This window comes from Glycine max, chromosome 2 (genome assembly GCF_000004515.6).
Source record: "Glycine max cultivar Williams 82 chromosome 2, Glycine_max_v4.0, whole genome shotgun sequence".
NCBI classification, from domain to species: Eukaryota; Viridiplantae; Streptophyta; class Magnoliopsida; order Fabales; family Fabaceae; genus Glycine; species Glycine max.
The window spans coordinates 31121003-31143228 of NC_016089.4; the positions used below are offsets into that span (position 1 = coordinate 31121003).

The 22226-nt window shown below is 30.6% G+C and overlaps 2 protein-coding genes across 2 annotated transcripts; one reads left to right on the forward strand and one right to left on the reverse strand.

Moving 5' to 3' along the window:
- Positions 1–1321: 1321 nt before the first annotated feature.
- LOC100816202 (protein STRUBBELIG-RECEPTOR FAMILY 2) lies at positions 1322–10639 on the reverse strand. Its single transcript, XM_014773124.2, has 15 exons — positions 10543–10639; positions 9811–9937; positions 9647–9718; positions 9492–9557; positions 9061–9132; positions 8469–8540; positions 8273–8338; positions 8127–8192; positions 7740–8032; positions 7172–7488; positions 6812–7077; positions 6570–6717; positions 2553–2692; positions 2308–2464; positions 1322–1778 (listed from the first exon to the last, which is right to left on the reverse strand). Exons 1-15 carry the CDS (start codon positions 10637–10639, stop codon positions 1596–1598), a joined length of 2142 nt encoding a protein of 713 aa, XP_014628610.1. The 3' UTR covers positions 1322–1595.
- Positions 10640–13573: 2934 nt separating this feature from the next.
- On the forward strand, positions 13574–16471 carry LOC100777380 (G patch domain-containing protein 11). Its single transcript, XM_003519007.5, has 4 exons — positions 13574–13779; positions 14868–15398; positions 15789–15854; positions 15983–16471. The coding sequence occupies exons 1-4, from the start codon at positions 13627–13629 to the stop codon at positions 16040–16042; spliced, it is 810 nt and encodes a 269-aa protein (XP_003519055.1). The 5' UTR covers positions 13574–13626; the 3' UTR covers positions 16043–16471.
- Positions 16472–22226: the final 5755 nt, after the last annotated feature.

Below are 22226 nucleotides of genomic sequence, written 5' to 3' on the forward strand. Positions count from 1 at the left end.
ATAGTGCGACATAAAATATTATAATATCACTAGATCAAACTAGTAGGTTTCTAGGGAGAAAAAAACTTATGTTTTGAAAATTTAGGAGGGTAAATTTATTCTTAATTTACTTTGAAGATTAAATTGATATTAATTATTAAAATGTAGTATAAATTTACTTTCAGATCTTAAAGGTAAGCTGACGCTAGGAGTGATAATAGACCGAAACAAATAAGACTTTGTTTAAATATGTTTGATTTATTTAGTGTGTTTTGGATTAAACTTTCAATTCTACCAACATCAATTTCAAAATCAAGTTGAATCTAAAGTAACAAATATTTGCTTCAACTTTTTCAAATTTTGGGGCTCAAAATTGATTTTTTAGTATTTAAGTATACTATTTATCTTATTTTATGTTATTATATCTAAAATATCTTTAATTTAATTGGAATTTTAGTTCTCATTATTCATTTTTATTCCTTATATTAAATTCTAATAAAGGATAAATTAAGAAAAAAAATAATTTTTAATTGAGATTGGTGCAATGTAATTTTTTTTTTAATTTTTAGCGTGAATTAGTTTTTATTTTCTTTATATTTAATACCAAACGGAGTATGAATTAAAAGCTAACATGTGCCGTGCACTTATGGACATCTTGTAATTGCTATTTAGAGTTAGAGCAAATAACTTAGTTGAGTATTTATTAAATAAGTACATGCAAATATATATTTATGAATGCATTACTTAATAAAAAATGAAATTGTTTTTATGAATTACTCTGGAGAGCTTATTAAAATAAGATGAAAAAAACTTATACATAAGCTATTTTAATTAATTTTCTAAATATTTATACAAATATTTATAGACTTAAATATATTTTTGATCTTTAATAAATACTCAATATTTTGTATTTGTTTCATAATAAATTTTTACATTGAGTTCTTAATAAAATAATATTTTATTTTTGTCTTTGATAAATTATCAAATTTTATGTTTAATTATTGATAAATTAATAAATTTTATTTTAATTCAAACTAATAACAAATGAAAAAAATTATCAGAAAATAAATATAAAATTCATTAATTTATCAGAAATTAAAAAAATGTTAAAAATAAAAAACAAAGTTATTTTTTAGGGATTCAATGTAAATTTTTTTTTATTAGAAAATAAATATAAAAATCAGATATTTATTAAGGATGAAAAATATATTTAAATCATATTTATATAATCAAATAATTCGAATAAGCTATCATTAAGTTCCGTAGTCTCCGACCAAGACCTCCATCTAAGGAATCAATTCGCTGTATTATTATTAAGTGAAAGAATCCAAGCTGTGTCAATACTCAATAGTAACTGAGTAATTAAACATTAAACATTCATGTCATTAAGCAAACAGTTTCAACGGTCCAAAAAAGCTTGATCCTCTCCAGAGGTGAAATTCAATCTAATCCTTTTTACATGAGAAATTCCAGCTAATTCAAGCACGTGTTTTGTGCCTAATAAGAAGAGGAACAACAAAAGAAGCGAGCAGAAATCAAGTTAAATTTCTAGCCCGTTAATGTCAACCAGTTTACACTGTTAAAGTGTAGCTTCTGTATCACCGAGTGAGTACACATCAGGCAGATACATAGCTCAATGCGGGTGAACCGATAAAGCGCGAGGTGGTAGTGCGAAAAGACCTCTCAAGTGGATCAAGTTCAGTGCCATCTGCTGCACCACTCTTTGAAACGAGCTTTTGAGAAAACGATACAAGAGAGTCCACGATTTCAGACATTGGAGGTCGAAATTCCTTTACAGGCTGCACGAGAGACATGTTCAGTTTCATTGCAACACCCCCAGAAAAAAAGATTGAGCGAACGAACATATAACTGAGAAATGAATGATGTGCTATCCTACACACCTAGAGAAAGAAAGAAAAAAAAAAGAAGAGAAAAGTGATAGATGTAATGAAAATTTTTGTTGGACATCCAATATTATATCCAACACTTAGAGAGAATAAAGAAAGAGAAAAAAAAATATAAATATGATAAGATTAATAATGTGATAGGAAGAGAGAGATTGAAAATAATGAGAGATGTTAGTAGGCTGTATAAAATTATAAATAATTAAATGTATTTCTACTATGGATGTAATAGGTATCTGATATAACAGGAGGAAGAGAGAAATAGACACAAAAGAAAGAGTGCCAATGGGCCGTCTAGAATATTGGAGTGTCTAAGTATCACTACTCATTTGAAGAACCAGAATGGCCCATGCACACAATCATGAGTAAATTCGAGTTTATAACTTACTGACTCGATATTTAAAATCTAATATGGTTATTATACCTGAATGCAGAGGGAGATGATATCAGCATACCGAGAGAGAGCCTTGGAGGAAAACGTCCTTTTGATTGCTGGATCCACCATCTGTTCCAAACTGTCGCCATCATGAAGCCTTGATGAGGCCCACTTTGCCAGATATTGCTCTTCCCTTGGCCTGGAACTGTGTTTGAAGAGAAATAAAGGGTCATCATTCATCAAGAGAGGAAACAAATGAAATAGGACAGGATTGAAGAGAAATTAGCACGTACCCGTCGAATGGTTTTCTTCCTGTTAATAGTTCGAGAAGCAACACTCCAAAGGAAAAGGTATCACTCTTCGTGCTGCCAATTGCCGGTTGGCCATGGTCAGGTGAACTGTATCCTGTATCCCTAATTTCAATCTCAGAAGCCTGTTTTCGACAATCAACAAATTATAATCAGTGAATCTATTGTCCATGGCATACTTAAATTAATATCAAGGTTCCAGTTCATCTTGCAGCTGCTACTTTATAAATTTAAGCAGCTTTAAGCTATACCTACAAAGTGGGGTTATCCCAGTTTTCAATAAAATAAATTTTTAAAAAATTAATAGAATTTTAAAAATATGATGAGATTTTTTAATTAAATAAATAAGAAAAAATATTTTTATTAATTAAAATAATAATTTTAAGTTAAATATAATAAATATGTGTTTTTAGAAAATAAGAAGTGATGTTTTATTTATTTATTTAATAGGGAGTAAAATAAAATTTTCTTTTCATGAAATAATAAAATAAAGAAAAAATAGAATAAATAGTAGATTTGGAACCCTAACTATAAATAGACATATTAGGTCAAAAACTCTTTCTTCCGTCCAAATTGTTTGTCCTTTTTTCCTCTCCCAAAATCCTATCTTTTTTTTTTCTTCTGCATACACCCAAATTTGTTCCAGTAAAACTACAATTTTAGACTCGTTAACCGTTGGATCATCCTGAAATTTGGACATCACCTTCGATACTCATTTTCACATATTTCCACCACTGGAACTTATGAAATACTGTCTGTAGTAAGAGATATGTCCCTCTCACAAAGACAGTGAATTTGAGGCTCAAATCTTTTTTCCTTCTCTCTAACGCTTAGAAGCACTAATAGAACAACCAGAGGAAAAACTTGAGGAGTCTTAGGGAACCGCTAGAGACGCCACTATCGTAGTCGAACTACACACATGAGTCTGCTTAGAGATAAGGGATGAGCTACACATGCTTGGAGATTAGAATGAACATGTGTAGAGATCCTTAGAGGATCAATTTTGAGTTATTTTGGTATGTTTTGTGAAATTCAACTCTGTTCGCATGCTTTTAATCGCGAATTGATTGTGTTTGACAGACTAATTGATGTCATGATGTGAAATTGTTGTGAAATTGATATGTTCTATTCCCTTGTTTCATGCTTTAAAAAAATTATCTATAATTATAATGTGTCTTTCTCTTATTTCTCGTACCTATAGATTGTACATTTGATTGCTTTATTATTGTGAATTGAGTGCACTTTCAGTATATTTGTGTCACAAGATATTTATTTGATTTTAATATATCATTGTTCAATTAACTACCAACAACCTCCATATTTTGATTATTAATGATGATCATAAAGATCTTCATATAATACTCCATGATACCATGGGAATGTGCAGGGTTGTGCTTTACTCTTGAATCAATTGGATAATCATAAAGCTTTATAAAGAATAGGACAAGATTTACTATATTAGCATAAAAATTAGATGGTTAGAAACATTCTTTGTCATGTTTTTGTCTGATAAGCTTATTACATGTTGATGATTATAACACATATATATGTATATGAATCTTAAAATAAATTAGGAATTAATAGTTCAAATAATAAAATTAAATTGAAGGAAATTATTATATTAAGATTCAATGATAAATACTTTTAATTTATTTTTTAGTTTAATTATTTATTAACTCTTTTTAATTAAAAATAATATAGTTCGATTTAATATATACATGTTGTGTGCCATGTAAATATTAATACTATGTCATGTGTATATAATTCATGAGATGTGATAACATGTTGCTTTGGGATTATAACATTATGACTAAGATTGGGTGTATGTGATAAATTGAGTATGTGTTGAATGGTAAGATACGTGTATTGAGATGTTATACGCATTAAGCTATGAACTGTACAATCACATAACTGTAAGATCCTTTAACATGTTGCTATGGAATTATAACATTGTGATTAAGATTGAATGTGTAATAAATTGAGTATGTGTTGAATTGTAAGATACGTGAGTATTGAGATATTGTACGCATTGAATTGTGAGCTATGTACTGTACAATCACACAATTGTAAGACCCTTTAAGAGCGATGAATATTGTGATGAGATCCATTCTGGGAATCCAACGAGTTGAATCACTTTGAGGTACAACAAGTTAAAATTATTTTGAGAACAATTGAGGAGTCGTGTGTTTTGTATAGTTCATAAATAGAGTCTACGTGTTAAAATATTTTATGGCTTGTACTTGAATAAGGAGGAAGAGGTCCTGATAGACTCTTCAGAGTCTAGGCCTTGGGGGTAAACGCACCCGGTTTGAGTGCTCCTTTAAGCATGTGTCGATCCCATATGGTTGGAGCATTCTTGCAAAATAGCGTGACCATAATTGGTCTCCCTATGATTTAACCTAGTGAGAGTGACTTAACTTACTAATGTATGGTCTGTCTTGTCATGTACTTTTGGGCGCTTGACGAGGTTTTTTACTAACATGGTATCACATTGCATCTAGGATTGAGTCTTAATATATTTGTTACATAATGCTTGTGTATTGATCATTATTGATTGGTTGAGTGATATTGTGTTTTGATCCTTGAGTACATGAATGATGTGAAAATGTGTGAGGTGTGTTGTGTTGAGACGTGATGTTATACGATAAGTGATGGAATGACATGAGTTGTGTTTAAGTAAGTTGTATTTCATTTATATGATATGTATATTTACATGTTGTCTCATTTCTCTCTATTAGTTAGGAATATGATAACTCACTCCATGTGTGCTGTTTGTGTTTGAATTTTATGATGATCTCGAACCTTGTGTTTGTGGGAGCATGGTTAGGTGGATGACTATGGAGAACCTTATGCTAGAGGATGCTGAGACACCGTGCTCTGATAGGATGTGACATCGGGGCTTAGGGTTTTATGTTATTTTTATGATATGCTAGTTTGCAATATGTAGTTGAACATGATTTACTTCTATGTTTCTTATTGGAATTTCAGTTGTAATACTGATACAGTTTTTGTTTGGAGCTGAAACATGTATTTATATTCTTACCGATAAGTTTTAACTTAGTTAGTTGGTGAATGTGAACATTTTACTCAGCTGAAAAGTTTCATATTAAGTTGTGAATAAATCTTTTTAAATCACTCCCGCTATTCTATGTTTCCTTTCGCTAAATTTATGTCAAGATAAAGAGTGTCACAAAGTGCAAAACACTATTGTACCAAATGAACAAGAGCAAGGGACACAAGACCTTATCTTCATAATTGGACGTCCGTTTTTTTAGAATAAATCATCCAAAAGCTAAAAGAAGTTGTGAGCTTTGGCAAATGCGACGGTATCTCTATTCCCAAATAAAATATAAATGATGTTTTCCTCGTGTTTGGCTATAGTGGAAACCCCTAAATCTAAAGCTATTTGGTGTTCCAATCCAGTTCCAACAATGCATTTTCAAACTGAGAAAGCGGAATTTCTTGACAGTCTTCCAGAATGACAATTGCTTAAATATGTTTGTATTGCTGGAAAAGCTAAAGGATCAACTAGTCAGGTTTTATTACAACTAGTTGAAATACACTTGAATAACATATTTTTCAGTTGGGTATGGCTGCGACTATTCCTCAAGCCCACCAATTAATTAACCATAGACATGTTTTACTTAATGGTCAAAGTATAATTTTCTTTATTTCAATTTTACACAAATATTTTCATACTAGAAATTCGAATTTAGATAATTCCTATCACATCTCCTTTTTGTCAAATGAGCTATCTTTTAGCTACTTTAGGTATAGTTTTTGCTAGGCATAATTAAGGTTTTAAATTGCGTTTGTGGCCACAATCATGATTTCACGTGGATGTGGCCGCAGTTGCTGCATTGAGGTTGCAGACACTCCAAAAACCTTAATATTGGGGCCGAAATGATGCAAAACCATTGCATAATATAAATTCAGTCACTAGAACCTTAACAGCAATAAGTAACCTATTTAAACATGATGCTGATTCTTGCAGAAACTTACCCGATTTTTGACTTTGTCATTTGTCAGCGGTCTCAAAATAGCCAAGCCACAGTCAGTAAGACGAGGCATGAGATTTTCGTCCAGTAGAACATTGGTAGCCTTTAAGTTTCCATGGGAGACAGGAGGAGAGAATGTCGAGTGCAAATAGCTGTAATTGTAAACATTTGTTTATGTCAAGGTTGAGAGTTAAAACAGAATTCTACTTTCTAACAAAAAAAATTGAGTGGCAACATGGAACTTACTCCAGGGCCTGACCAACACCTAAAGCAATTTTGAGACGTGTGCTCCACGATAAAGGTTTGTACGCGGCACAATGAAGAGCATCATCTAGAGTTAAATTTCTGACATAGTCATAGACAAGAAGATGCTGCCCATGCTCCAAGCAGTAGCCTTTAAGTGAAACAATGTTAGGGTGCTTCAGACGGGAAGCGGTACAAACGACGTCTAAGAACTTTTCCTCTTCACTGAAAGACATGCCAGCCATGTTGATATTCTTCACTGCTAAAACCTTTCAAAAAGAAGAAAAATAAATTGTTATATATTGAAAGCAACAGTTTTGAAATCTGAACGTGTTTTACTGTTTAGAACATAGAAGGTAGTACCTTGTTATCTGGAAATTCAGCTCTGTAAAGAGGGCCTAGTGACCCCTCTCCCAGAAGGTTGTCTTCATGGAAACTGTTTGTAACCAACTGAACCTCAGCTATTGTATAAACCTTTGTCCTTCCAGTGAATCTGTCTCTTCCGGAAAAGCTTTTTCTTGATGTTTCACCTGCTGCTCTTTTATGGATCTGGGAAGTTAATCGCCTTGGACCCAAAAGGGATGCAGCATTGTAAGGTGGGATCTGCAGACTCTCATCTACTGCCGTTGTAGAGACGTCTACCACCATTAAAAATGGATAGAAAAAAAGAAAAGCACGATCTAAGATGGAAATGAATTTACAGAACTAATAAATGGAATGGTATCAAACATATGAAACATAAAGATAAAGTAGTAGAGTGAAATTTGACAAGTATTGTATATTCGGTCATTTTAATGTTAAATCTGCGTGTTGAATGAACAAGACAATTTTGAGATCATGTTAATGTTATTAGCATGTGATTCAGTCATGCGGTTTTTGGATTTGACTAGGAGTGCCTCACCATCTATATGCCTCTTTGTAGGCAATGAACTATGGTTGCTTTCATAGTCCTCCATTCTCTGTCTATGGAGCTTATTCAAACGGATCGCAATGAAGAGCGCAAAACCTGTCACCAATAATGTTCCTGCACCAACAATGAAAGCTATTCCTCCTGGACCCATACGTTTCTTCTTTTGCTTCCTTACTTTAGGAGGATCGTAGTTCTCGACGGCATTCGTCTGAGTTATCGGTGGGCGACTAGTGTTTTGCTCAATGGGTACATTGTCCAAAGGAAATGCCCAGGCAGGAGAGTCGTCTAATGCATGGAACTTGTTCCCTCCAATCCTAATTGAGGCTAGAATGTGACTTTTCGATGATGTGTCCATAACTTCATATCCGATAAAGAAATAGAAGGTGATGATAGAAACTTATCACTAACCATAAGTTTGGTATGGACTGAAAAGGCTGTGGAAGAATGCCACTGAACAGATTATCTTGAATGTTCCTGAAAAAACAAACAAATTAGCAAATAATAGAACTGTAGTCACACTCAGACAATGTTAAAAATGTTTAGAGATAACCTACAAATCAATGAGTGGAAGCTCAGCCAGGTAGGTGACTGATCCGGTGAATCTGTTATTCTGCAGGAACCTGCAAATAAGCAACATGCTACAGATCAAACCAACACGACCATATATAACAAAAGTCCTGTTTGAGTATAAGATGAAATACAAATCAAGTTTAGGAAACAGGGTAGGTGTGTCATAAAGATGAAACTTACAATCTATTAAGGCCTGTCAAGGTGCCAAATGAACTGGGCAGATCACCGGTGAAATTATTGTACGAAAGGTCCCTGATGGTATGAAATCATCCTTGGTTAGTTGACAGATTGGGATCTAAACAAAATAGCCAAAGCATCTACATTTTTTGGTCTCACTTTCTCATGACTCGATCTAATTTTCAATTATATAGTCTAATCTTTTAGAGCTTTACTTGCTCTTGTGCTTCTCAAATCCTAGCTATCATGATATTCATGTGCATTTCCAACAAAAGAGGAATAATTATGTGGCCTATGTTATCAGTCTTTTGGCTTATTTATGTAGTTTATATTTTTGGTACTGATTTATGTAGTTTATATTTTATATGATTTCACATTCTACTCTTTCCCTTGTGAATTATTAAAAAATGAGGTTTTGATTGGCTTCATCGTTTGTTCTTACAGATCCTGAATATTCAAGATTAGTAACATACAGAAAAACCTACCTATGGAAATGGTTTAGGTTTTAGGAACCTAAAATTTCTAAATGATTGAATCACTTGTCCTTTCATTTCAATTAAAATGCAATAGCAGAAGACTCCGGAAGAAAACATACATTTCTTTGAGATCATCTAAGCCAGTAAATACATTGCCAATGGGTCCATCCAAGAAATTATGGCTTAAATTCCTGGAAGACAAGAAGTGATGATTTGCAGCCATTTGTAAAGATCAAAATAGAGATAAGGGAGCATAAGGAACAAGTCAATGGACGTTTTGGTTAAGAGCATTCTATAGAAATATGTCCTCTATCAAGCTTGGGCTAAAATCAATATTAATGTTACTCACAGATGTCTTAGTTTTTTCATGGTTGACAATGTATGGGGGATATTTTGGTCCAAAAAGTTGCAAGCCATATTTCTGCACGAGAGAAAAATTGTCAGAAAAACACAGTGCTGAAAGATACTGGCATACTTACCACTAAGCATAGCACATAGTCACACAGGAAATGAAGAAGAAGAAAAAAAAACGAACAAACAGTAGGCTTACATATGTGTGGCATTTGGGGGTAAAGCCAGTGGTATTTCACCCATTATGTTGTTAGAACTGACATCTCTAAAGAAACCAGAATATGGAATTAAGTAAATAACAGATCTTGACAACAAACCATCCCCATAAGAACTTAAAGCTATACAATTACTTACAGTTGCTTCAAGTTTTGTAGATTATTGAGCAAGCCTCCAAGATACCCGGTAAGGTTTAATCCACGAATTTTGCTGCATGAAGAAGAGAGCAGGTATATTAGGTTTACTTTATTAGTGGCATTATAATAAGAATGTGAGTGTCATCAACAGAATCGGTGCATTACAGGTGTATAATTGATGAGCCAGAACATGCTACTCCAGTCCAAGATTCCTCACAAGGATCGTTACCGTTCCATCCATTCAGCACTGGTGGGCTGTTTAAGGCCCTGTATAGATCCTGCAGAGCTGTGACTGTTCATAAAGAAATTACGAAATATATTTAGTTTAGTAGCAGAAACCCATGTAAATTGTGAGCTATACCAAAACGAGTTCAATATCAATAATTCGAGATTTTTAATCATGCAAATACTTATTTTTTTATTCTCATTTACAAATACAACCCTCACAAGTCACAAGTACATGCATTTTCTATTTTCTATCTAAATCCGTCATCTTTAAATTATATGAATTCAACAATAACAAGTAATCTTCTACTGTTTTGGTTATTATGTCAAAGTAAGTTAAATGGAACCTAGTTTTGGAAACACTAACAAAATCATATAATTTAGCGAAAGGCCAAAACTATTACACACAAAATGCATGAAACAAGCTATTAAGCGTCGCATAAAATCACAAAATATGCATTCAGCATTCAGAGACAACGGAAAAACTGTACAAAACGTAACTACACACAATCTCTCGAATCCCAAATCGCATAATTTTCTTCAATGTTATCTTGAAATTGATTAGATTCGAAGACAATGCCAAATGCACATCGCGAAGTTACTTAATCAATTTACAGTGAAAGATTAATAGTTGAAGAATCAAGAACGAATATAAACAGTTATTTAAATTACCGTCAGGAGGATCCGTAAACGCGAAACACCGAGAAACCAAAGTTGCCGAGAAGACAAGGACGAGGACAAGATTCACGAACACATAGTTGCGAACCATTATTCTTTCTCGGTTCCCAAACACGGAATCTAAATTGGAACTGAAACGAAGTGAAGAGAAAAAATAGAATTCAAGCGTCAAGAAAACTAAAACAAAAATAGAGAGAGGTTAAGGTTTTTGGAATGATCGACGAACGAGTTTACCTGACTCTGATTCTTCGTTTTCGCAGAGTGAGAGAGTTTGCAGAGTTCAGTGACACTGTGACACTTACAGTTGCGAGAGAGAGATTCTGGTTGAGTGGGGTCCACGAATAAGAGTTAGTTGTAGTTAGTTTGTTTTGGCGCGCAATGCTGAAGTGTAAGTGTGCTCCTAGTCATTTTAAAAAGAAAAATATTGTAAATAAATTTTGAACACACTTATCGGACATAATTATCACGAAGCTTAATTTGCGTTTGCGTTGTTTAAAAACCATTGTAGGAGAGTTAAAGAAATATGATTCTATTACATTGCTTCCAAATCAAGGCATAATAATACACGGGTTAAGTGATGGAATAGGATAAAATAAATTTTCTTATATTTTATTTCAGTTCAGTCTATTTTTTCTTTCTTTCTTCTAAGCAATCCAAATAACGATATCTAGTACCATTTCTTTTCATTCTCTTTTAGATAATCTTATTTCACCATTTCAAGCGCAACTTTGATTTTTAGTTGTCTATTAATTTCTCTGATTTGGTACTGACTACGTACCTGCTTAGGCTTTAACTAAATAAAAAACGGAACCTTATTTTTTAAATTGAAGTTGGTTCACTAAATTGTTAATAAGGTCATATTTGTGACCAAACAAAATTCTTTCTATATATATATATATTTAAGGGTTAATTAAGTTTTTAATTCTTAAATTTTTTTAAAATTTGATTTTCAGTCCCTAAATAAAAGTTTGACTGATCAAAATTTTTAAAATTTAGTTTTTAGTTCCTAAATTTTTTTAAAATTTAATTTTTAATTTTTTAAGGGTTAAAAATTAAAATTTGAAAAAGTTTAGTCAAGCATCATTAGTTCACAACGCAATAACTAAAACAGATAACAATTTAAGCTCGTTTAACCCATCAATTTAAATATTGAGTTCAAACTTAAACCTATTAACAGGTGAACTAAATTGTTAGTTGTCAAAATTACATTTAATATTTAATAGTTCAAGTTTAATGGTAATTTACTTATAATATAAAATAATTATAATATAAAATAATTTTATATTGTAATTTAATCATAAATTTATGATTGATATAAATTTTAAGATAATTATTATAAAAATTAATAATCTTATTATACATGATTAGTGGGTAGGCATACAGATTCATATCCGTAGACCAACTCATTAAACCTTCAACCATGCCGTTAACGAGCATCTTTTCTTAAAATCTACTGGCTATATTGAGTTTTTGAGTCGATCCATTAAGTCTGTGGGTCTCGTGGGTTTTATCTACGGACTATCCATATAACCCACCTAAGTCCAATGTGTAATGTGTAAGTATTATTAATTTGTTATATTATGATTTTGATATTTAATTTAGGTTATTATTAATTTGTTGTGTTTAAAATGTTGGTATATTTTAGTGTGATACATTTTAGTTTAAAAATGAAGTCTATTTTTTATTCTAATTTTATATATTTTTCACTTTTTTAAAATATATTTTTTTAAATTACTATTTGGGCTCTTAGACCAACTTGTTTATCTATAAATTTTTGTGGGATAAATACTAACTTTGAACAAATGTTCATTTATTCTAGAGCTTATTTGGTTTGCCTAAAATGTGGGCTTCAAAGGCTAAACCTTAAATGGACCGGATCAATCCATATACTCACCTCTACACATGATGGTATATGATTAGAAGATATAAAATATTTATATTGTCATTATTAAACCATTTCCCCCCTCAGTTTATATTTGTTTATCACAATAATTTTTTTTTATAAAAAAACCAAGATAGATAGTACTTGTACACAAGATGCAAAGTTAAGTAGGTTACCAACAAGTTATTGATTAGAGTAATATTGAACTCAATTTTCTTAAACAAGATTTAGATTTGAGTTTTATGGATGAAAAAAATGTGCTTGAGATACTCTACCCAAGATGACTAATCCTACACATATTAAACATATGATAGATATTTCATATTAATAACATGATAATAAAAAAAGTTAAGTATGTTTGCTTTTTTTATTTTATTTTAAATATCAACTTCTGAATTGCATAGTGGCTAAAATTTAAGGTTCAACTTTCTTTTAGTTCTTTAAGTTCTAAGCTTTAATTATTTTGAAAAGGTGTTTACTATTTCCACTATCCCTTATTACTTATACACTCCTCTTCCAATTGTTTTTTATTTTTTCCCCTAAATTATCCCAGTAAGTACACTCCCCTAATCTTTCCATGAAATTCATAACTTACCTACTGGTGTGTTTGCTGTATAATTAAACAAACACTAGTAGTACTCCATCACTTCTTAAGCATTCCTTCACCCGAGCCAATAAATAGAGTTTATTAACAGAGATTTTGTTCTAATTCAAATTTGACCCTTTTATGCAGATTTTATGGTTGAAAATTTTAATTTTGTGGTTGATTGCTTCGATAAAAAATTTTCTGAGATGTGTGACTTCTCAATGCATTCGCAACTGTCCCCTTTTAAATTGGTTCATCAATTTTCATTATTGACACCGAATTTTGAAAGCTGATTCGGAGAGGGGAAGTGTTTTTTTTTTCTTTTCAGAACAGAGTTATATAATATATAAGGGAGAAAGAGAGGAGGGGAGTGTATTTGTGAGGATAGTTTAGGGAAATATTCAATCTATAACAGGAAAGGGGAGTGTATTAGTAATATGGGGGAGTGAAAATAAAAACTGCCTTTTGAAAATTAATATAGACTGGGCTTTTTTCATGATGAAAATCCTGCTGGGCCTGCCCAGATTGAAATACCATCCATGGGCTTCACGGGACCCATGGCAGCTTACATTCATGACCAGAGCGCGTCATCGAAAGCCCATCGTCGCTTATGTTCGCCATGGATGAATCACCGGCGAACAGGGAGGGCAAAAACAGAGCACAGGGAAACGAGGAACAAGAAGATGATGACTACATGGGTGACCTTTCTCAGTTTCTTCCTTCCGATGCTCTCTTCCCTCCCAAGTTGTTTTCATCCAAAAAGGTGACTTCTTCCTTCCCCGTTTTACCCTTGAAGGATTTTTACTCGCTTAAAGAGAGTAAGAGATACACGACCTTCAACGAATCTCACGTACTTGAATAAAATTTGGTGTTAAAGTTTTCCCCTTTTCATTCCCCTCTAGTCATACCACATGATTTTACAATTTGGGCTTGAAATTTAAGTCTAAGTTCTGAAGAAAAAGATGTTGCTTGATCTAATTATTAATCAATTTGGTTCTCATTTGCTGTTATTCTAATACAGCTACATTTCCTTGGGAGAATTTTTTTTTTTAAATTTCTGGAAATCTGTGTTGCATGTAATTAGTCTGTTTTGCTTACCAATCACTTTAGTTCCTTATTATATATATATATATATATATATATATATATATATATATATATATATATATATATATATATATATATATATATATATATATAGGTTTTAAATTGTTGTGAACGTTGCACTTTTGTTGCAATCCATGATATTGCAGACAAAATGTTGCTGATGTAGCTACAATTGCGGTTACAGAGACATGAAAAACCTTGATGTTGCGGTCACAATTGTGTTTGCAGACCGCATTTTAAAACTGTGTGTGTGTGTGTGTGTGTCTATATATATATATATATGTGTGTGTGTGTGTGTGTGTGTGTGTGTTGTTTTTTCTCCCACTTTATATAATCCTGCACTAGTCCATGGACAGAAGTTTTGTTTTTGGAAAAGTAAGAGTAAATATTCAAAATTAGACCTCGAAAGGTACACTCGACTTCATAAGTTAGTCTTTGAAGAATTTGAATAAAACAATTGATCTAAATGCACATCTATAGGGGTCAAATTGGTGTTCAAAGACAAAGATACGGCAATGAGATAATTGGATGCCAATTTTAAGCTTTTGGGTTATTGTTGATGTCTCATGTATCTTAGGAAGACCAAATTTGAATATTTAGTCAAAAAATGAAGCATGAATACTGGGTGTTATTTTGTTTGCTTGTTCAAAGAATTATTGCAAGATGCTTAATTTTCCTTAGCCTTTTAGTTTGCAATTTACAGGTACTATACACAGTGATGATAACTCCCTTTATACCGTGCAGATTTCCAGCAAGAAAGATCCTTCAGTCAATTCTTCCAAGAACCGGTTGAAAACTCATAGCTGGCAAGAACGGAGAAAACTTGAAAGAGAAAGGAAGCAACAAGAAGAGGATGAGCAAACATTAGCGAAAGTTGAAGCTCCAATAGCACAATCCAACATTGGGTTTAAGCTTCTCAAACAGATGGGTTACACTCCAGGTTCTGCGCTTGGCAAGCAGGGCTCGGGCAGGGCCGAACCAGTGGGGATTGAAATTCGACGGTCACGAGCTGGTGTAGGCTTAGAAGATCCCCACAAGGAGAAGAGGAAAAATGAGGGAATCATGATGGACAGGAAAAGGAGGAAAGAGGAGGACCTAATGAAAGAATTTGGGTCCAGGCAAAAGTCACAGTGGCAGAGTAGGAGAGTTATAATTAATTACAATAAGGCAAAGGCTGCCCTTGATCAATTGGAGAATAGGGAAATTGTGGAGCCACAAAAGAATGACGATGACGCAGAGGGTGAAGAAGAAGAAGAGGAAGAAATAACTGAAGAGGTGTGTGTGTAACTTAACCATATCTTTTTCACTTATATTTCTTTTAACCTAGTTTTTGGTATTCATTTAAGTTGCATGCCAAAAAATAGTCTGGAAACTGAATAGTTGCATTTTCTTCTCATGATCATTATTTCTAGATTTTTTACTACTAAAAAACCATAACTAATGGGGTCAGTTACATGAGTCAAACGATGCCAGAATGTTCTGCCATAAATTATTTCTGTAGACAAATTGTAGATTCTTCTTAATTGTTTCTCCTATAGTTTTTTTAACTGCATTCTGAAATTCTTGTAATTCATTTATTATTTTAAGCTCATTATTGTTGAACTTAGTTATATTTGGATTGGTTTTAACTTTGATGGTGTTGGTGATGGAATGTAATGGATGCAGGACTTGCACGATGTTTTGATGAAACTGAGGGATGAATTTAATTATTGCCTCTTTTGTGGATGCCAAGTGAGTAAACACCAATGAAGCTCATTTTAATACATTTTATAAGATGAAATAGCAAATCCAGTATGGTTGACAAATAAGAAGCCTCTAATTTGATTGCAATATTTTTTTCTTCCTCCTTATTTGTTCAGTACGAATCGAGTGATGTCCTCTTGGGCAACTGCCCTGGAACCAACGAAGATGACCACTAAATTGAAGATTTCTGATGTGAACAGTTTCCATTATCAGATTTTTTGTGGTTGTCAAGCAAGTTCTGGAAGCTTTTAATGCTTATTATTCCAATGGAGCTGTATAAGCTTACATCTAGTGGATGATTGGACTTATGGCATTTCTTGTGCCAATATACAAATGAATTGTGTCTATGCTCTCGTTACAATTCAGATAGGAGGTTGCCTCATCTTCATCCATGCCGAATTGCCGAGGGACATGGCAGCCTGTCCTCTTTCATGAAATGGATTGGCTCATATACAGTTTGTGAAACTTTCAATTCATATTGGAAAATTTCACAGTAGTTTACTCGGTCAATGTTTTAATTTTAGACTGCATTTAGAAAGTTTGTGACCTGACATTCTTACCTGAACTTGACATGGATATTACATCAAAATTTTAGCAAATATCAATCAGATGTATTGATTGTTATTAAAAGTAGAAATTAACCATCTCTTGAAGAATTAATTATATAATTCATTCAGTCAAAACTTATGGTGAACTTTTTTTGTTTTTTTTTGGTTACGTAGAATTCTCCTATAAAATTAAACTAAAATTTAAGTCCCTATAAATGTATGAGCCAATGGGATGGAAAGTTTTAGCTTTTGAGGTTGGAGGAGTGGGTGAGATATCTCTTTTACAATATGCCGAAGATACTTATTGGGGATACTTCTATGAATAATTTGTGATTATTAAAGGATGCTCTCAGAAGTTTTGAGCTTGTTTCAATTGAAGGTAAAATATTCATTAAGAGTAATATTATTGGTATTAATGTGAATGATCAGTTTTGGTGGAAGCTTCTTTTCTTTATTGCAATATTAATGAGATTCCTTTTGAATTCTTGGGTTTTCCAATTGGTGCAAATCCAAGGAAAGTGGCTAGATGGAAGCCTGTCATGGTTTCATTAAGAGTAGGCTTGCTTCTTTGAAGGGTACGTATCTGTCTTTGAGAGATTATGTTACGCTCAATTCAGTACTATCTACTTAGCAACTTTTTTTTTTTGTCTTCCTTTAAGATGCCGAAAAAAGTATCAATTTTGCTTATTGGAATTCGAAGTTTTTTCTATTGGAGGTGGAAGTGATGATGTTAAAAAAAGTGCATGATAAATTGGGATAAGGTTTGTCAGCATGAATGCATTGGTGGACTTCGCTTTAAACATCTTGACCTCTTTAATTTTTTTATTTTTTTTATCAGTGAACTTTTAATTTAATTAAGCCTTCTCAACAAGTGGAAATGGCAATGTTTAACCGAGAAAAATTCTGTATGGTATAACCTTCTGGTATATAATATGGTTTGTTGGACATAGTGATTCTAAATGATAGATGGAACACTAAATCTGCATTTGTGTGGTGGAGAGAGACTTGTGTAATAATATGGAATGTGAGTAGTGTTGCTCCCTTATGGTTCTCAATGGGAGTGTGATATGAGGGGCATGCTAAGTTTAGGCATGATTCTTGGATTGGTGTCTCTACTCTTAAATACACCAGTAGATTATATTAGATTTCAGAGGGTAAACATGATGGGATATAAAATAAGAGTAAAATCATCTTTAATTTATCAAATATTTGGTATACATCTAATAATAAGATAAAAATGATGTTCAGATGACAAAATTATGTTTCATTAAAGTTACTTATAATTTTTTAAAAAAATCATGTTTATTTTATTTTACATTAATTATAAAAATGATATATATTTTTTGTTTTTATTAACAACAATGGTAATCATTTGGTTCAAGGTTTAGTCACACCTAAGATTTTTTTTTTTTATTAATAACCACTGTAATTACTTGATTCAAGGTTTAGAACTTAAGGTTTCTCACTCCTCCCCAAAAATGTATTTTACAAGAATCAAACCCGTGTTTTTTCGGACAAACTAGTACCCATTGGGTTTATAATGTTTTTTTTTATGTAAATATAAAAAATATATAAATTATGTATAAAATATACAACTTTATGCAATTACTCTTCTTAAAATTATAAGAAAACAATATAATATTTTAAAAATAATAGTTATTCAATTTTTTTCTTTAAAAATATTTGAATAATTATTGTTTAATTTTATATTCTAATAATATAATTTAAATTTATGTTTCAAAATTTCTCTTATGCAAAAACATATAAGATATAAATAATAATATTATATATATTTTTTGCATAAGAGAGATGGGGAGGGATATATATATATATATATATATATATATATTATTGGAAACAATTTCATTCGAATCGTGTAAGATATAGGTGATAAAGTTTTTTCTTCTTATAAGTATACACACATGCATATTTAAAATTTGAACTTGACACCACCGATAAGTGAGAAGAATGTCTTGTTAGTTAATCGATGAATTTGTGGTCATCCATTTTAAATTTGCAATAAGTTAAAAAAGAAAACTATCATATGGCATGCAATTTAATGTTTAAAATATACTATCGGAGCATGGTACTAACTACTTACGTTTGAGGGAAGGCAGTGTTCATAGGGAACACGTTTCTCGACGAATTGATTAGTCTCGTTGGCCATCAGGTTTTTTAATTTTCACAGTACAAGCTCCCAAATCTCCTAGTGGCATGGCTGGACCATGGCAACTGCGATGCTATTTTAAGCAGTTGGCTTAGATCCCCAGATTGCCTTTTTTTTTTTCATTATTTTACAAAAAAAATTATTATTAATTTGTATTATTAGGTGATAAATTTTACTATGATATATGATATAGATCATATCTTTAATAGTAAGATTGTAGTTTTAAGATTACATTATTTGAACAATTAAGATTTTTGATGAAGATAGATTGAGAAAGATATGGTATTAAATCTTAAAAGGATTTTAAGTTCTACTAAGTCTATACAATTGAAGATCTTGATTTCTTAAAAAAAAAATTGTAAGATTAAGTACGAACAAAAGAAATTTATATTTCGCTAAAAATATTAAATATTTCAAAAGATTGTATATTTATTTCAAATTGTTTCCAAAAATAGTGTTAATAATACTTGTAATTATAATTATTGTTAAAAGTAGTTTTTAAAAATTAAAATTGCTCAAATCATATTTTTTTGTTACACCCTCTAATCTTATTTGACATCAATTAATGTAAAAGATAAATTGAATGACTTTATCATTTTATATATTGATAGTGAAATGTTAAAAACACTTAATTATATAACTTTGATTAATGGATTAATAATTTTGTAGTCAAAAAATAATTGATCAATTATATTAAACTAAACTTTAATTATAAATATTGCCTAACACCTTAAAATTTGTAGAAAGGATTTTGAGCTAGGGTTCTTGCAATCAAATACAAGAATGCTGTATGAGTTTGGTTTTCTTTCTTTAACTTTTTGCACAAACCGGATACTGTTACCGTTGCGAGGGTTAGTTTATGGTTGCTTTGTTTTGGCGCACAACTGCTCCGAGCAATGAATGTGTTCTGAAACACACTTTTATGGGATGTTTGGATAATGAGAAGAGGGAAGTTGTGAAGACAGAAGTGAACATATAAGGGATACGATCAAAAGGGTTTGTTTTTTTTCAAATCTATCAAATGGAGTAAAATTTAAATTAATATTCTTGAATAAGTGGTAGGGTAACCTGCTTTTCTGAATAAAAAATTGTAAACTGTGTTACAATTTTTTTTTCATTAAAGTAGTAAAATTTTTTACTACTTTATTTTTTTTATATTTTTTTAAACACGACTCTAAGGTTGTAAGAGTTTTTTTTTTCTTTTGTATTTCTTTTATTCCTACGACTTTAAAGTTGTAAGAGTTTTCATATCACTTGATAGTTGTAATAGTTTTTTTTAATTAAAGTCGTAAATTATTTTACTAAATCCTAAATCCTAAATTATTTTACGATTTCAATGTTTTTTGCATATTTTTTTAAAATCGTAAATATTTTTTTATATTGTTTTATTAAATATTTTTTATTTAATATATTTCTATATTTAACATTTTCTATATTTTTTTATTAATTTTAAGGATTATTATTATTATTATTTATTTTAAAAAAAGTAATACAAAAGACTTAAATTTGAAATAGAAATTAATATTACTTGATAAATTATAATTTAATATTATTTGTTGATATTGGTAACAAAATGTTTTAATATTTTTGTTAAAAAAATATGTAATACATTTTAATATTTTTATTTAAATTTATCTCTTTTTAATTATTTTTTTAATTTACAAAACAAATAAAAATTCTTAAAAAACAGAAAATATTAAATAAAATAATATAAAAATATATAAAATATTAAATAAAACTAAAAAAATACATTAATTCATTATATAATTGAAATAAAAGAATATTTAGATTTTTAAAAAATACATTACAACTTTAAAGTCGTGCAAAAAAAATGAAGTAAAAAATAATTTATGATTTCAATGAAAAAAAGGAAAAAATCCTTTACGACTTTAAAGTCATGTGAAAATCTTTTTTTATGACTTTAAAGCTGTGTTTAATTTTTTTTACAATTTCAATAGAAAAAAATATTTAATACAATTTATGACTTTTAATTTAGAAGTCGTAAGTTACCTTACGACTTAGCTCGTTCGGGGTATTAATTTAAATTTTACCCCAAATACTAAATTTGAAAAAAAAAATTCCCCAAATATTTATTTGTCCTACATTGTTTTTATTGGTTTTTAACATTACTATACTATACAATAAAATGAATAATAGAAATATAAAATGTGTTCCACAAAGACATATAAACACTTGATAAAAAAATATTTTTGTAGCATAATAATTTCTTTTGTCTTTCCAAAAAAATATTATATATTATTTTTAAAAAATGTTATATAATATATATGTAAAGGGTAAATATGTCTTTTTTTCAAAAATCATTACTTTTTTCCACTTGTCTATTTAACCAAATGAGGGAAGAGAAAATTTAACTTTTCTATCTCTTTTACTTCTCTCCTACTTTTTTCAATTTAAACACTTTAAAAATCTATGTATTTTTTTTACTCATTTTCACTTCTATTCTACTTCTTTCTTCCCTACTTCTCTGATAATCTAAACAAAGGGTTAAAACTAAACTAGATATTAGAATAAATTATTGTAAATGAATTTTTAAACAGTTACATTTTGTATAATGAAATAATTATTAGATTAAACAAATTATTACCAATGGGATTGGTCTAATGAAAGTGATTAATCTTCCACAACATGGTGAACTAAATTTGAATCTCAATCATACGTTAAATAAGTATTAACATTTAATACTCAATTATATCAAAAACACATTATTTTTGAAAGAAGAAACCTGTAAAAATAAAAAAGATTAAACAAATTATTAACCACCGATTTATCAGACACTCTTATTACTCCATCTTGCTTGTAATAGTCAAGACTTAAAGCCTTCCTTGGACAGTTAAAGGGGAGGTTTGATGTTTGCATAGAAGTTGCTGAGTAGAAATTGCAGTATACAATTGCTTTTATTTTCATTATTTTTTTTTCTATAGAGTTCGTTCACCACATATTCCTTTATAAACTTCACTCTGGAGCTAGTTCCTATGTTAATTGTTCAAATTATAGTCATTTAACCATTGGGGCTATGCTTTTAGTTTTAGTTGGTTTCGTTATTTGATATGGCAAATTAAATCAGTGGTAAATGTGGTTTTTCCTCCTATATTAGTATCGACTTATCATGAATCTAACACTCTGTTTGGTTAAAAGATGAAAATAATACAAGGAGGATGAAAATAATTTTTAATTTTTGATGAAAAAGAAATAAAGGAGAAAATAAGTTTAAAATTAAATAGTGAAATTGGTTTGTATTATTTCTTACTTATTTTTACTTATCTCTTTATTCCTGTCCTCATTTCTTTTCTATTTTTTTAATCAAACAATTTTACTTATCACTTTATTTATCATTTATTTTCACTCTTCCTTTTTATTTTCATATACTTTATTTTTCTCTTCTCTATCAAACGCAACCTAAGGTTGAGGCTAAACCGAATGAAAAAATTAAAATAAAATAACTGATATTATTTCTAGTTAATAATGAGGGATGACTTCAGCGTTAACAGATGTTAATTAGTGTCAACCTTTTTGGCATGTAATTGTGTTAAAATTGAGATGGAAACTTGATCGCAATCTTTGACGTTGACTGAAGAGTTCAAAGTGAGTCACAAGAAACTCAATCTAATGATTGTTACAACTATC